Source organism: Pararge aegeria, chromosome 19, assembly GCF_905163445.1.
Source record: "Pararge aegeria chromosome 19, ilParAegt1.1, whole genome shotgun sequence".
NCBI classification, from domain to species: domain Eukaryota; kingdom Metazoa; phylum Arthropoda; class Insecta; order Lepidoptera; family Nymphalidae; genus Pararge; species Pararge aegeria.
The window spans coordinates 10759089-10776009 of NC_053198.1; the positions used below are offsets into that span (position 1 = coordinate 10759089).

General features: G+C 34.8%; 1 protein-coding gene across 1 annotated transcript; it reads left to right on the top strand.

The window, feature by feature from the left end:
• The first annotated feature begins 6567 nt into the window (after nt 1-6567).
• On the top strand, nt 6568-16916 carry LOC120631986 (4-coumarate--CoA ligase 1). The gene is made up of 9 exons (XM_039901713.1): nt 6568-6982; nt 7589-7796; nt 7970-8288; nt 9029-9212; nt 9994-10139; nt 11901-12027; nt 13293-13520; nt 15463-15633; nt 16590-16916. The coding sequence occupies exons 1-9, from the start codon at nt 6863-6865 to the stop codon at nt 16716-16718; spliced, it is 1632 nt and encodes a 543-aa protein (XP_039757647.1). The 5' UTR covers nt 6568-6862; the 3' UTR covers nt 16719-16916.
• Nucleotides 16917-16921: the final 5 nt, after the last annotated feature.

Below are 16921 nucleotides of genomic sequence, written 5' to 3' on the forward strand. Positions count from 1 at the left end.
TTGTAATGATTTGAAGAACTGAGCACAATCTGAGGATTATTCAGTGGATGTTTTTGGAGAAAAAAAAGTACCTCAGTGGGAGAAGTAGTGGCCAGCAATATGACACTCACAGGTTCGATCCCTAGCCGAGGAAGTTTGAGTTTTTATAATTTCAGATTTTTCTATGGTCTGATCTGGTGGAAGGCTTCGGCTGGCTAGTTATCGCTCTACGGAAAAATACGTACCTACAGCCAACATACGATGTAGCGTTTCAGTACGATGCCGCAAAGAAACCTACTGGGGGTGTGTACCTGCAAATAACTTAAAAGGTTAGGCCGCTACCATTTTAGACTGCATCATCACTTAGGTACCACCAGACGCCGCAAGGGCTAAGTTGAAGTGGAATAAAAAAGCAGACTGACTTGATGTATGTTGGCAGTCCGTCGCGTCTGGATCTTAAGGCCTTACTCAGTTCTCAAGCCTTTAGTAGGTTTCATAATGAGTTTCAGCTTATGATGAAACCTACTAAAGGTGTTATTATAAGAAAGTAATAGGTATTCAGTATACTGAGCGTGTAAATGAAAACCGAAATAATACTTCACTGCAGGCTTTAGAGGTGTAATAAAGTAAACCTAATACTTAGTTTTTGAGTTAACCACTGCCATATTTTTACTGAAAGAAATCAGATAGGTACAGCCCTAACATCACATGCAAAATTAAAATCATGCGACTCCTGTCACTGTATTAGGTACTCGTCGCTTATCGTCGGTACTATGCGCGTGTCAGTCTTCTATCTTCAATATAGTTGTCATAATAAACACTTAGAATGTTTTGAATTCGTTTGTAGGGAAAATAAATATGCTTCTTTTGATTTAATTTTTTGATAGGGTGATTGATTCCTAATGAAATATACTTATGCATCGTTTACTTTTATTTCGTAATTCGGTTACGTATATTTATTTACGTTACGTATATTTTTTTATATGACTTATTATCACATCTTTTAGGACAATAATTCCTATATTATACCTATTTTTGCGAGTACAGAACTCTTAATGTCTATTTTCATCAATCAAAATCAATCAACCCAAATTAAAATAAATAATTTAGTTTTGGCCAAGCAATAACAATGTAGGTATAAGACCGCTAATTATACTTACTGTCTGGCATGTGACCATCAGTCGGTAATAGCGTTAGTATTCGAAACTGATTAAGTAGGTAAAGTAAGTGGCACAAGCGCAATATACCTACTGTATCAAATTCAACTATCGGCCCACTACAGAGCACGAGTCTTTACCAGAATTTTTAAGGCGGACTGAGTAAACTTCTGATAGTTGGTCACGGGTATACTTCTCATCTCCACTTGTCCTACAAAATTCGCGAAAAGGTTATCTCAGAATAATGAACGAATAATAAGTTTTGTTTGATAACTTTTTGTAAAAAGGCACTACTTAAACGTTATTATAGTTAATCGGATTACTTAGATAGAAATTGAAAACCTTAATAGTACCTAGTAGCAAAAAAAAAACAAACAGGGTTAAATTTAATTATGCCGATTACCCTTCTATATTCCGAGCCATATTACGTGACACACAATTTGATTATAAGATTTAATATTTCAGATTATAGGTATATATCGTTACATGTAAAAAGGGCGCTGCTGGTTTAACTTCGCATCAACAATTTGTTAGATTAACATGCGTATTCCCATGGATCTTTCTTTTTTTTTGTCAAATCGATCTCGCAGATATTTTCTAACTTTATGAAGCAGTCCATAGCTCTTACTTATTTCTCTGCTTGAAACTAATATCTCAATCGGCTCAGCCATTCCCGTTTCAAAAAGTAGTCTGGGTAACCTCTTGCATAGCCATCAAAATATGTGCAAATGTTTTAGATTTTTAATAACAAGTATGTTAAGTGCCTATTGAAAGGGACGGCATCCAGAATATATTATAAGTTATTAGTAATTGTTTTTTTTGTTAATGACTACAAGTAGACAACTGTAAACTGTCTACTGCTCAGTCTTCAACGTTCGTCGAACGTTTGCGACAAAACAAAATATAACGTATATATTATTGCAGTCAACGCTCTTTTTACGTGTCACCTACTTGCATACTTACTTTGTATGGTATCAAGCTCAAAGTCGTGTTCACTTCGAGGAATCAAATCACGGACTTAAATACACTCCACTAGATATAGACGTTAAAATAGGACTTAACAGTCATTTTTCTCACCTCTATCATCAATGTTGATCGAGCAATTCGCGAACACGAACAGTAAAATTGTGGTATTTTTCCTAAATAAATATACTACGTTATTAATAGATAAATGTAGGGTTCCGTAGAGCACATAAAGCTTTGCCACGCCTCTGTATGTCCGTGTTTGTCTGACTGACTGTCGCCATTATAAAAACAGTTTTAGCGATAAGTATATGATATATGGGAGGAAAGGAATGTAATATATAATTATATAACCGCATATTCTAGGCAGTGTGAGTATGTGTGTGTCTGTGCTTGTGAGTGTGTGTTTGTGTTAATAATTGTAAAATGGTTTTAAAAGGTTTTCAGTCTCATTATAGTTGAGGATAAGTTGAAATTTAGGTGTTCTAGTTTATCATTGTTTTTTTAAGTGGGTACATTGTTGTTTCTTATTTATCGTAGCACTTAAAGCAAAAAGAAATTTATGTAGTTTTCCTTGATCTCCATCTCCATCTGTTATAGTTAATCAGATTACTTACGTCTGTTTGTTCGAGCTAATCTCCCAAACAGCTAGACTGATTTTAATAGTTTTTTATTTCTTTTACATATTTATTTCTTTTAAATTTTTGTATGGGTAAATTTTATTGGTTATAATTTTCTGAAAAATTGCAGGCATCCGCTGTAGACTTATCCTATTTTCGAATCAGATTTAGGTAACCAGTTAATCAACTAGTCAATACTCTTCATTCTCACAAACACATTTGTGTTTCGTTGAAAAGATTGACAATCTAATTTTCATTTTGATATGGTTAAACCATTAGATGAGTAATGTGTAGGTGATGGGTGATGTTGGATTTAACGTATATTCATATTTGAAGGTAATAAAAATAAATTAAATATGCAAAGGTTTCATAAGTAGTAAAACCATACTTCCTTGTTACTATGCCTACTACAAAAGCGAACATCATCATCATCATATCATTTACCAATCCATTACTTGCCTACTACAAGGCACGGGTCTCCTCCCACAATGAAAACGGGGTAGGCGGTAGTCCACAACGCTGGCCCAGTGCGGATTGATCCACACGACTTTGAAAACATTATGGAGAACTCTCAGGTTTCCTCACGATGTTGTCCTTATCCGTTGAAGCAAGCGATATTTTAATTGCGTGTAAGACGCACGTAATTTGGAAAGTCAGAGCCCGTTAGAGATAGGATTCGAACCGTAAGTAGCTAATCTAAAAGTAATTATATGTTTTATTTGTAAAGAATTGCAGAAGATATTTATTTTTCAGCTTACTTGTTTTTTTAGTTAACAAGATAAGTCAATAGGTTCATTTATTTTGAAATTGGTCTTTTTTTACATTTCCACTTTACATTTACGAATATAGATTGGAATATACCTAGAAAGAAATCTTCTGAAATGCGGAAAAATAGCGATTAGAAAAACTGAAGATGATAAGCGGGTATGTTTTAAAAATACTTAGTAGGACCAGAGTACCTAACAATAAAAGGGCAATGGAGCGTAAAAATAGGGCACTTTTAGAAGTTTTACGATGGCGGAATCTTATTTCATCGTCTAATTGACAGTCTAGGTAAAATATTAGATATTAATATTTTTCAAGGATAATTTTCAATTATCTAAATTTGCCCGCCGTCAGTCCATCTACTGGGCCACTGGGAGTTCATCCATTAGAGATAATTGGATCGGCGATCTAGCAATATTATTGCTTTAGTGCTATACCTACCAACTAGGTATGCATTTGGGTCCATCCACAGTAGGTAATCAATCATAGTCGTATGACTGCTGTCGACGTAAGTAAAATGATTTTATAAAAGCGAGCTGCACTTATTTTATTAATAGATTTCATAGCCACACATTGTCTGCTTGTACCCGCATGGCTTTTTAGCATTACTAAACTAATGTTACTAATGTGTGACCAATTTAGAGAAAAACATAGAAAATCGAAAAAATAGGATAATATATTTTTTTAATTCATTTTCTTTTCCAGAGCAGAGCTCTTTAGGATACCACGACGATTGCAAGAAAAACTTTTACAATGGAGCAACGGTTAATAATTACTTATTTAATTTTATTGTAAAATGTAATATAAATATTAACATTTAATTTCTTTAAATAAACGAATCCTTCCTTTTTGTCAGACTAAAATGTATCCTAAATGGTAGGTTACATATTAACTAAGTATAGATATGTATTCAGTAATCGTTATTCATCTTAGAAACCTATTTCAGTACCTAAATAGTACCATACTAATGTAACTAAATTACCAATGTGTAACCAGTGTGGACTGTGGACCGATGGTGTAAATTGCATGCCAGTGTTACTTCCTTGCCTGATTTACAATAAATGGCATAACGGATATTTCTTTATCAAGAGCACTAGAAGACTAATATTCTAACAAACTAACCAGTCGCATTTTGAGTTGGAACGAGTACTTAGTGTTTCCAAACACTCAGTAACATCTCTCATGCACTAATTATTGGTATTTTTTGCGCAAAATAACTTACGCGGAATCGTTTTAAACGGTTCAGGATCATCATACTTCGGCATGCTTATTTCTGCAGCCAAGCAACATTGCCGTATTCCAGTATGAAGGGTATGGTTGCCTGTGTATTTATTTAGGCACTACGCCTAGCCTCAGATCTAGTTTTCCGGGGGTACCAAAATTGTAACTCACGTAAACTACAAAATTGATAATAAATAATAGATTATATATATTGATTAAATGGTTCTTATTTCCCCATTCACGACAAATGCCAAATGCAAGCATTATATTATGTTTGCGAGTTTTTTGCTCCAGTTCAAACAAATCTTATATTTATGAATCAAAAGTGCTTTCTAATTAAGACTAACAAATCAAAACAAAATTTTTCATTCACATGTATTCGAATAAATAAAGTTTTGTGTAATGGTTTGTGACCAAAGTGTAAATAAATAAATATACTACGACAATACACACATCGCCATCTAGCCCCAAAGTAAGCGTAGCTTGGGCTCAGATGCCTGATGAATATTTTTATGAAACATAAATATATGAAAATAATAATGATACATAAATACTTATAGAAAATACATATAAACACCCAGACACTGAAAAACATTCATGCTCAACACACAAACATTTTCCAGTAGTGGGAATCGAACCCACGGCCTTGGGCTCAGAAAGCAGGGTCGCTGCAAACTGCGCCAATCAGCCGTCAAAAAAGTGAAGTCCACGCCGGGACCAGTCCGCAACATGGTTATCCTATCTTACAAATTTAATTAAACATGTGACTTTCGTGGCTTTCAACGGCGATATTCTGTACTATTTCAGTTAGGCGGTCTTTAATAATATTATTATCAACGGACAAGTTGAGCTCATAAATAAGTATGCCTCTAGGGAATAGCGCAAACAGTCATACAAATTGGCTAAGCTAATAAATGTTACTAATTAATTAGCTTATAGAGACAGGGGGTAATAAAGTAATTGAATGGATCTGTTAATGCTTGTTAATATTAGTTATGTTTAACGAAGTTTTTGATAACCTCATTGACCCAGTGATAAGCGCTGTGGTGTTATGAGTAGAGGCCCCGGGTTCGAGCAGGGTTTATTTCATAATCACATCATCACATCAACTGATTAACGACCCTCTACGGGGCGGTTTAATGCCGTAGTCCATCACGCTGGCGCATTCTGTATGGTGGACTCCACACACCTTTGAGTATATGATGAACGCCGTTGAAGCAAATAATATTTTAATTACTTAAAAGCAACTTAAAAGGGATTATTTATCAAATAATAATTTCTGAATTTTCCTTGGTCTAATGGAAGCGTCGCGTCGGTTGTAGCTAGCTGCCTTGGCTTCTTTGTCGAAATATTTTCGTCCAAGTTGGATGATTTGGCGAAGGTAGTTGTACTTACTTCGAAACAATTTCTATGTCAAACGTTATCAATGATTAACATAACCTTAGTTTTGTCAACAGAGAACTTCTCGTCTGAACGGAATGGACTATTCAGCATCTCCTCGAGGTCTTGTGGATTTCTGCCTAATTAATCACGCCGTCGGCAGGAATGAGATGTACCTACGCGCCAGATATGTTTAATCATTTCCATTCCAACGTTAAACAGGTCTTCTAGGGTACTGTAAACAGTTTTGGCGATATTATTCCCCCTGTCTAACAATAACCACGTATAGGTTTCATTCAACTGTGATTCGATTGATTCGATTTCGACAAGTAGTGTGAGTAAGTAAGAATTCGTTTTTAATAATAAGAAGGAAAACCCAGAAAAAATACCACAGAATAGGAAAATGTACTACGAAAATAAAAATAGACCTTGGGAGGACCTTTGCCGTGTTGGAAATTGACATTTGTTTTGACAGTTTAGTATTACCTTACAAGCAGTGTGGTCGTTTCGTCTTTCACGTTTAGTTTTGTTTTTGTGATGTGTAGTTCGCCGGTTTACCTTGCTATTTGCTATTAAATTATTTTATCATTTAATGATATAATAAAAATTAATTCGATTAGGTCTCTATCTAATCGACCACGTAAATGCCAGATAATAGTGTACCTAGGCACCTCTAAATCCAGTAGGTGAATAGATAAGCTGTAGGAACACCAAGTGGGCAGTAGCGTACTAAGTAATAAATTAATAATAAAGGAAATAAAAAATATATAAATTGAAATGGCATTTGTGCACAATAATGTTGTGATTGGTCCTGAGGAAAGGTCGATTCCTGCACATTTGTCTTATGGTCAATTTTTATTTGATAAATTAAAAAGTGGAGGCAATAAAACAGCACAAGTAAGTAACTAACAAGAAGATATTTCAAACAAAAAACTTATTATTAGTGTGTTTATAGTTTGAAATATCTACAAACCTCACAAGTAATTGTGCATTCTAGTATAACATCATAGTATATATTTATAATACATGTATAACAACGTAAGAACAAAATTAATGAATTATGATGTTATGTTAATGTAGAAACTTCTGAAAAATTAAAATATTTTCTAATTTGTGTGACTGATAATTAACAGTGAGTCCCATCTGGCCAATAAAAATATTTCAATTACTTTTAACGGGCACTTATTAAAAATTAAGCTCATTTTATTACACAGAATAAATTTCTACCATATCTACTAAAATTGTTCCATAAGTAAATTGCATAGCATTCAGATGCAAAGCCTATTGAAATTGACAAAATATTGAAAATTATTGGAGGTAAAACTATTAAAGCCTCAAATGTGGAAATAGTTATGTAGTGTTTTGCCTTAGTTCAAATAATACTACTTCCAAATGTCAGAACATGACTATTCCAGCATTATGGCAAGTTTTTTAACAAGGTAGTAAGTTATGTTTTTTATTGTTTTTATGATATTTTTTCTTTTAACTGGAAAATGTTTACAGACATGTGCAGAAACCGGTAACTCTGTGTCATATAGGAGTATATTACAAAGCAGTGTAAATCTGGCTGCAGCTTTACAAGCTCTTGGATTAAAGAAGGGTGATGTTGTAGCACTTAGCAGTGAAAACCGGTTCGAGTTTACTGTTACATCCCTAGCTATCATATACTGCGGTGGTGTGCTGTCTACCCTCAATGTCACTTATTCTCCTGGTAATGATTATTCACTTTTGTTTTTACTATTCAATGCACAACTCTATGCATATTCACATGTAATGTGCAATGTAACTTAACGCTGAAGTCATATGTTATTGACATACTAGAATTTATTTTTTCACATTGCCGGTTTAGCTTATATTATTAAATATAAATTTTTATGATTTCAGGTGAGATATCACATATATTGAATATTACGAAGCCCAAATTTATTGTTACTTCACCCATTACTGCACAAAATATTTATGACTGCAGTAAAGATCTGCCTTATGTAGAGAAGCTTATTTTATTTGGGGAGTATGATATAGTGCCAGGTGTATTCTACAATGATTTAGTACGGAATCAAGTGGACGTTGATGACTTTATGTTAGTAGATGTGAATGGTGCAGAAGATGTTGTTGCTGTTATGTGTTCATCTGGTACTACAGGACTGCCGAAAGGTGTTATGTTGACACATGTGAATTTCCTCACATTATCTGTACATATGAAGTAAGTCCTAAATATTTATTTCATAATAATATCTAAAAGGTTTTTGTAGTTATACTTCTTTTGGTGTGTTAGGGAAAAATGATGAGAGTAAATTTTTACAATTCGCACCGTCACAAAAAACCGACACCCTGAAGTTAGGTTCAGTCAACATTTTAGTTTTTCAAAAAAAGCTATGACAGTGTAATAGTGTACATTTTCAATTGTCAAAGTCTGCGGGCTCATTCCAAAATCTCCAATTTGAATGTGAGTTAAACTTGGTTGTACGATAATGAGATAACTAGATAATGCGGTATAATAAAACTTTCAATGCATTAAATACCTTTTTTCTATTGTTAGTGTGGTCTTTTATAAAAAAACGTAGAATAAAACGAAAGATAAAACTTTTGAAAAGATTTTTATCTTGTTATGCCAAAGAAGTATTACGTTTAAAGCGTGTACATAAGTACACACACGTTTTTTTTTTATTATGCTTGAGAAAAATCGTACATATCCGAGATTTTAACCGATCCGCGACTAACCTGTTATGGTATGGCAGTTATATTAAACCCATACTCCAAATGGGTATCTTCCCAGCATTGTACCAGAATCACTTGGTGGCTCGCTTGTCGGTAGGACGGTAACTTGCCACGGGAGAAGCCTTCTACAAGACAAAAATGGAATATAATGAAATATGGCAAACCTGCTAATTTGTATATTAATTGTAATCCTAGATACTAATGTAATATTATTTATTAACGCAGATATTATTTAGAAACATCCCAGCAGCAGCGTAAACATAAAGTGGAGAAGTCTTTGTCTCTGATACCTTGGTTCCACGCCTATGGATTCATAACAACATTCGCTATCATGTGCATGCAAATTGAAATTGTGTTTCTAGTGCGCTTTGAGGAAAAACAATTCCTGGAAACCATACAAAATCATAAGGTAAACTCCACCACCATGGAACTTCAACCGGGTTTTTATAATAACAAACGTTTACAATGAACATTTATTGTAATCTCCTGATGATGATGCTCTGGTATCAGAGAGCAAAATACATTTTGGACTGCATTTTTATATACAGCAGAAATATACATAACACAAAAATTATTGTAAATAATTTAGTAAACAAATACTATATACTAATAATACATATACTATATTGGTTACTAGTGTGTAACAATGCTGTATTTCATATGACGTTTTTCAACACTTGCAAGAAAAATAGCATGCTTAAACTGTCGGTAATTTATACCAAATTAAGCTTAGTATGTATATATTATTTGAATGAAATACCTTTTTTTTTTCTTTTTGATAGTTCGCACGATTTTTTACGAAATAATATATAAATTATTTTTAAATAAAAAAAAACAGACTTCAATATACGCCCGGGAACTATAAAGCAAACTTAAATTTGCTACTTAGGGTTACATTATTATTGTTTTTTTTTTAAAACAGCTCGACCGATTTCGGTACCATTTAAATGGGACCTGGAAAGTATGCCCTTTGAAACAAAAAAAGAATTTCGCACATCGGTTCAAATGATCGGGTAACATACATAAAAAAAAGACTCCAACGAATTGAGAACGGTTAAATAGGGATATTTGGGAATATCTCTTACATTTAGTCCAATAATAAATCAAATAAATTGAGTTCTATTCGATCATCCGTGATATTCACCTTGTATAAATAAATAACATATCAACAGAGAACATATGATTTCCAGATAAACATGGCCACTATTGTACCGCCTCTAGCTGTGTTCCTTGCCAAGCACCCGCTGGTTCCTCAATACGATCTGACTTCTCTGAACGAGGTGTGGTGCGGTGCTGCGCCACTCTCTAAGGAAATACAGAACGCTATCTCTCAAAGGTAAAAGTGTCAGAGTCAAGTGATTTAAAAAAAAACAATGGTTTAAAATAATACGACAGCCATAACATAATATTATGAAAAAAATTATAACCGAAAAAGAATTGCATATAATCAAGCAACTGCTCTTTACATTTGCTTCTTTCGCTGTTGTCGAAATAATATACTTTTCGGCATTCAATAGGCAGTGGCGTGCACAGGGTTTTGATCAGGGTATGCATAAAGCAGGTACATGGCATAAAATGGAAAAATTCCCCTCCAATACGGGTTCTATAAAATAATTTGAGTATGCAGTGCTTTTGCGCATGTATGAATTGCACGACAATGTTAAAAGGTGCATAGCAAAAAGATTGGCACAAGTACTATTGGTAGTAGTATTCTTTTTGGAAAAACTAAACTAATTGTTGTTGTTATTGTGAAAAAGTGATTTTATTGTATGTAATATAATAAGTTAACAATCAATGCATTTATAATTGCGTATAAGCATCTTATTTAAATTATTTAAAAGAAATTCCGTGTAATGTCACAACGCACATATTATATACCGGTTATTTGTGTTCTAGTTTACATTTTTTATTTAATAATTAATATGAATCTATATATACTTAATAATCTATTTATGTATATAAATCTGTGAGCAGAACGCTCACAGATTATATATACATTATTTAGTTATTGCATATCTATCCCTATACTTCCGAGTTTCCAGTGTGTGATTTTATATCTACTTCTAATTATTCGATCGCGTGAAAGTATGATTTGTATGGAATCGATGGAGCGCCATCTAGCACTCTACCGATTTCATACAAATCATTGTTAAGTTCCACGCGACCGAATAAGTACCTTTACATAGGAAGAAAATTTCACACTAGGCACCCTGAAATAACCATTGTCGACTCATTAAATTGTAATGGAAATAAAACTGATTTTGTTGCTCCGTTGCTGCGTAAACGAAGAGACAAACAAACACACTTTCGTATTGATAGTCAAATCAGTAGGATTTGCTAAGGCAATAGACTTCGTACAGATACTTAACGGTCTATTGATTTTTAAATTTACATACCGTGAAGTTATGACGGTGCGAAGTGTTGGTAAAAACCACAGTTTCCTTTCAAGTATGTTGATTTTTATATAAAAATACTTAAAAAAAAAAAATTATGAACATCAAACCTTGATAATTTGGTTAACAGTTTTACTATGTGAACAGTATTATTTTCAACTATTTATTTAATATTGGGAATGGTAGATGCTTTGATTAAATAACTGTATTATATTTTAGGAAGATTCACTTTATGTTCGTCCCTTACAAAACGCCAATTTAATATGTAAGGTCCTAATATACAAAAATGATTGTCCGTATTTTATGCGCTGCAAGAACTTTGCCAGCTTATAGTCAGGCGAACGGCGCAGTGGGCGGCGACCCTGCTTTCTGAGTCCAAGGCCGTGGGTTTGATTCCCACAACTGGGAAATGTTTGTGTGGTGAACATGAATGTTTTTCAGTGTCTGGGTATTCATACATGTACCTATATTATAAGTATTTATGTATATTATTTATAAATTACTCATCAGTCATCTTAGTACCCATAACACAAGCACCGCTCACTTTGGGGCTAGATAGCGATGTGTCTATTGTCGTAATATATTTACTTATATTTAGATTATTTATTTTTATTCCTATGTTGATTGATCGATCGCAAAACCCAAAGAGTATTTCCTGGGCCGCTGATTATAGCTAGTTGTCTAATTATTGGCAATAATTTTAGGGCCAGCATTGCCTATATCAGACAAGGGTATGGTTTGACAGAAGTCACTATGGCTTGCTGCGTTGACCTCACCTTTGAGGGGAAACAGGGCTCCTGTGGCACTCCTGCGCCGGGTATGAAAATAAAGGTAAATAAGTACTATGAAAATTAAGCTTAATTTGCTATACTCCGCGAACAGCATGAGAATCTGTCAGTTTCGGAGCGAAACCTGCGTAGAGGGTACATTGCCGAGGATCTGTTTGGTGTGGAGTATACAGATTCACCTGAAATTCGCGGAGTATAACAAATTAAGCTTAATTTTCATAATATATTATAGATTTCCGAAAAGAAACGCCTGCTTCTAACCAATATGTAAATAAGTACAATTTTTTTTCATCAAAACTTTTTTTATTTTTAAGCCTTGCAATCTGTATCCGCTTTTTATATTTATATTATAAATAAAACGGTAAACGGTGATGGACGGTGTGGTTAGAGCTTCGGACTTTCTTTCGAATTTGAGTTCGATCCCCGGAGGTTCGGATCTCTAGCTGTTTGGGGTTATGTACGTTTTTAAATTAAGAAATTTATAATATAATATAAATAAATATCGTTTACTTTAACGGTGAAGGCTAAATCGTGAGGAAACCTGCATGCTTGAGTATTCTCCATAACGTTCTCAAAAGTATGTTTTGCTACCAATCCGCACATGATCTGCGTGGTGGGCCCTGTAGTGGACCGGCAATGGATTGACAATTATAAAAAGGAAAGAATTGTCTGTAATCTATAGACTCTGAAACTACTGAACTTAATATATTTTTTCACCGTTTAGAAAAATACTTTACCCAGAAGTTTCCTTCGTTTTTCGAGGGGTCGCTTTTTCTAATTGAAACAATAAAGTTTACTTTTTCGATGGTATAATTACACTTATAATTTAACTCTCAGTAATTGATTGATGACTAGTCTTAACTAGTCGTAAATAAAAGCACGAAGCAAATTTGGTTTTTCTTTTTACAATAACAATCCAGCGCGTTTATGCAAGATAAAAGACCTATATTTTAAAAGACCGCACGTGAGATTGGGGCATAGGGGTGGGAGTTGAATAAAATCTCACCAGGGGGGGAGGGACAGAAAATTTATGGACGCCCCCTAATAGGTTATATTTTATTTAAGTAATAATAAGGCTTCAGCCAGAAATAATTTGTCCACTCCCTTGCCTCGTTGAGCACGTTGGGCTGTCGGTCCCGCTTATAACTAAGCTATAATAATAACCGTCAAATCACGCCAACGTAATGAAGCAGATCAGTGGGTCAATGCTCTAATTCCCTCCCTTCTATGACGGACCAGGCCAGGGGATGGGATGTTTATAAACTGAGAGTGATGAAAAAGTAAAACATAGATATTTCCCCTCGTTAGGTGTTGGATATAGAAAATGGCCAGAAGCTAGGCCCTCGACAGGAAGGGGAGCTATGGATCAAATCTCCGCTGCGAATGAAGGGTTACATGGGCGACCGCGAAGCCAGCGACGCTTTATTGGACGCTGAGGGTTACCTGCAGACCGGCGATATCGGATACTATGACAGCGAGGGCTTCTTCTATATCGTGGACCGGTTGAAAGAGCTCATCAAGTACAAAGGATTTCAGGTATAAACTCCTTAGTAGGTAATTAGGTATTAGAAGAGCTATTTCTGGCAGCTCGTCCGGGATAGTATTACCGATATGCTTATTTCCGTAATTGCGACACATGAGTCTTTAACGCCTACGCTTCAGGTTGATGGAAAAATGACGAAACTTTATTTTTTTTGATTGCCCTGCAAAGTGTTGTTCTGTTTATAGACTATAGTTTTCCACTGATAATCAGTACGTCCATTATATAAAAACAAGGTACTAGCTATGGTATCGGAGGAGTAGAATTCGAATTTCGAAATTGCAAAACGCCGGTTTACCGGTATCAGAGAACAACGCTAACGGCCCTGCTGTGAATTTCAGGTATAAACTTGTATACTAAAACCAACGACAACATTATAGTTAGTAGAATTTTAAAGACTGCACTTTTCTTCTATACCAACGACCGGTTGACAGAGCTCATCAAATACAAATGATTTTAGGAATAACTATACCTACTTAAACTAACGAGTAAAGTAAATAGACTGAAGTTATTGTGTGGGAGTGAAACACACATTTTCTCTTGCATATAAAGGTCAAAGTTCGCGTATTTAATATAAGAATACACGATATGGTACGCGGTAGTACGAAAAAATGCACGGTACGGAATACCGTTTGCGCTAGTCGGGCTAGAGTTCCGGTACGATGCCGCGTAGAAACTCAAACTAACTTCTAGTGGAGTAAAGAAAAGTTATGTTCTATAATAACAATGGATAAAAAGAATTTTGGAACTTATCTTAAGCTGTTGGAAACACCTTATCACTGTTCAATCACTGGTAAGACTGGCATTCGCACGATACGAACTATTCCCGATAACATTTATTACAATGCTCCATAAAAATTCATAAAGTTATATTTGGCTATCTCATTTCTAATCAAACGGTAAAACATGAAAAATGGCCACTTTACAGAGATAAGGTATTTTTAAGAATCATTCAAAGGTAAAGCGTTTTTTCGCGAACTATGTTGCTATGCAGTTGTTTTCTGTTTTGCATACATAAAACAAATAGATAACGAAATATACCGCTTTCTGCAAATTCCAGTTAGTTTAGTATAGTTTCTAAAACTACTGGGCTCGGAGTAAGAGCTTATACCCGACATGCTTCAACTTAGGTGATCCTCCGATTCTGCTTTTATTTTAAAGTAATAAATGACAGACCAAGCAGATGGCCCACCTGCACTTCGCAGGGCATGCAAGGAACAAGTCCTCCAACGGGCCAATCTACCTGAGGCGTGAGTGTTGCTCGTAATTAGATACACAGGAAACCACGCCCTTCAGACCGGAACACAAATGCTTCTCGGTAGAAATAAGCGTGGCAGTAGTACCTACTTCCTCGGACGAGCTCCGTCACAAAAAGCTGCACTACTAGGTACAATGGCTGACGAGCATTATTCTGACTTTGGGCTTCGCGATCATAGTTCACAGAGTAGAGTTTTCATACGATCTGCATGCCATGCATTTAGGCATGTAATCGTAGTCGTTTTCGAGTATCATACACTGTAACGACAAAGCAAAATTAACCCTAATGTTGTTGTTTTATAGTCCGGAATTATTTCATCTAGTTTTGTATTTTCCACGTCATTCTGCAGTAGGTAGTGTAGACGATTTTGATTACGCATTTAAACAAAGACGACCTTAGGACCAAATTTTTTTTGCAGACAAAACTATATCAACGTGTTCGTAATAAAACAGCGCTTATGCTGATATAATTTTTTTTCTATTATTATTAGTGAAAGTAACTGGCATCGACATAGGTACCTGTCTATACCATTTGTCCAGAACTTTATTTTTGACAACCCACTTTTAAATATATTTCCTAATATAGATACTAAATTTATTATCAGCTCTGTGAAGGTCGATTTAGGTTCGGATCTACGACTAATACTTACTAAGAGTACTGAAGTTGTCGTCACTCGTCAGGTGGCGCCCGCGGAGCTTGAGGCACTGGTGCTACAGCTGCGCGGAGTGGCAGAGTGTGGCGTTGTCGGGCGCATCGACGAGCTCGCCGGCGAGCTCCCCGTCGCTTTCGTCGTGCCGCAACCCCAAGCCAACCTCACAGCACAAGAGATACAGGACTACGTCGCCTCGAAGGTCTATTCACTGTTTATTACATACCGTTACTTTCGTCGGCGTAAATTCAAATTTCTATGCAGACCTTATCACCTTTATGTAGCGTTCATATGAACATTATGCGAGGTGATGGTGATTTCTATATTCAATAACTTGAAACTAAAGCCGAGAGGATTCCAAACGCGCCTTCGTCTAAGAACCCACAACTACTTTAGCCAGGTTTTTTTGTATCACCATCTCATAGTCAAATTTATAGACATTGCAATAGGGTTATTTGACGGTATTCAAAATATCAACTGCACTCCTTGTATCACTTGTAAACCTTAAAGATTAATATTTTAAAATATTACTTATTTTTACAAAACCAGTAAATGAAGTATAATTTTTCTATAAATCATAAAAATAATTAGGTTCATCAAATCGTTATAAGTTTAGGTGGCATTGATTGGTTGAATCAGTTCTGTGATTTCGTAATTAGTCAAACTTGTTTTGTTTTGCGGTTTTTTTAATTTTTAAGATTTATTTATTTATGTTGTGTTCATTTGAGTTGATAGGAAGAGCAGCCAAATACCACCAGATACAGCTATAGTTTTGGCACGTAGAATTCTGATAAAACTGAATCGTGCGTGAACTAATACAATTCAGCTGTATCCATTGTTCGTTTGGAACTATGCCTTGTACTTTTTTGGCATACAAAGTAGTTTATGTCACTCTCTGGCTCGTGACTTTTAGAGATCTATCTATTTCCATCTAAATCACGTCAATCCATTGCTGCGTGAAAGTGGAACATTTAAAATAGTAGTAAATTTTAGAACTTGAGGCCATAGATCAACAAAGCTATGAAAAAAACATTTTCTAAACTTATTTCTATAGCTAGCTATACTACTTAAATAAAACATTATCTAATAAAAAAATCACTATCATGCTCCTAGCATTGGCTCCCGGTTTTTAGAACTGAAAATATATTTTTTGTACAGGTTTCACCTGCTAAACGTCTGCGGGGTGGTGTTATCTTTGTTGAAGAAATACCAAAGAATCCTTCGGGTAAGATTTTAAGGAGGGAACTGAGAAAAATGTTGGATCCCAATGTTAAAAGTAAACTTTAAGAGAAAGTGAAAACCCCAGTAACTAATAATAAAATACTGACTACACTTTAATAATATCCCATGATTTTGATACATATGATGTAAGTTGACATATTTTATGTTGTATAAAAATACATGACACTATTTTACAATTTCTATATTTAGCTTAATTCACTTGAAATTTAATAATGGAATCAAAATAATGACTAATGAAGTTAGGAAAA

What these genes read in the sequence shown, in the direction of transcription:
- LOC120631986 (XM_039901713.1), top strand. Translation starts at nt 6,863, where the DNA reads ATGGCATTTGTGCACAATAATGTTGTGATTGGTCCTGAGGAAAGGTCG. An exon ending in ACATTATCTGTACATATGAA is followed by an intron (nt 8,289 to 9,028) that starts GTAAGTCCTAAA and finishes TTATTAACGCAG; the next exon opens with ATATTATTTAGAAACATCCC. An exon ending in CAGAACGCTATCTCTCAAAG is followed by an intron (nt 10,140 to 11,900) that starts GTAAAAGTGTCA and finishes CAATAATTTTAG; the next exon opens with GGCCAGCATTGCCTATATCA.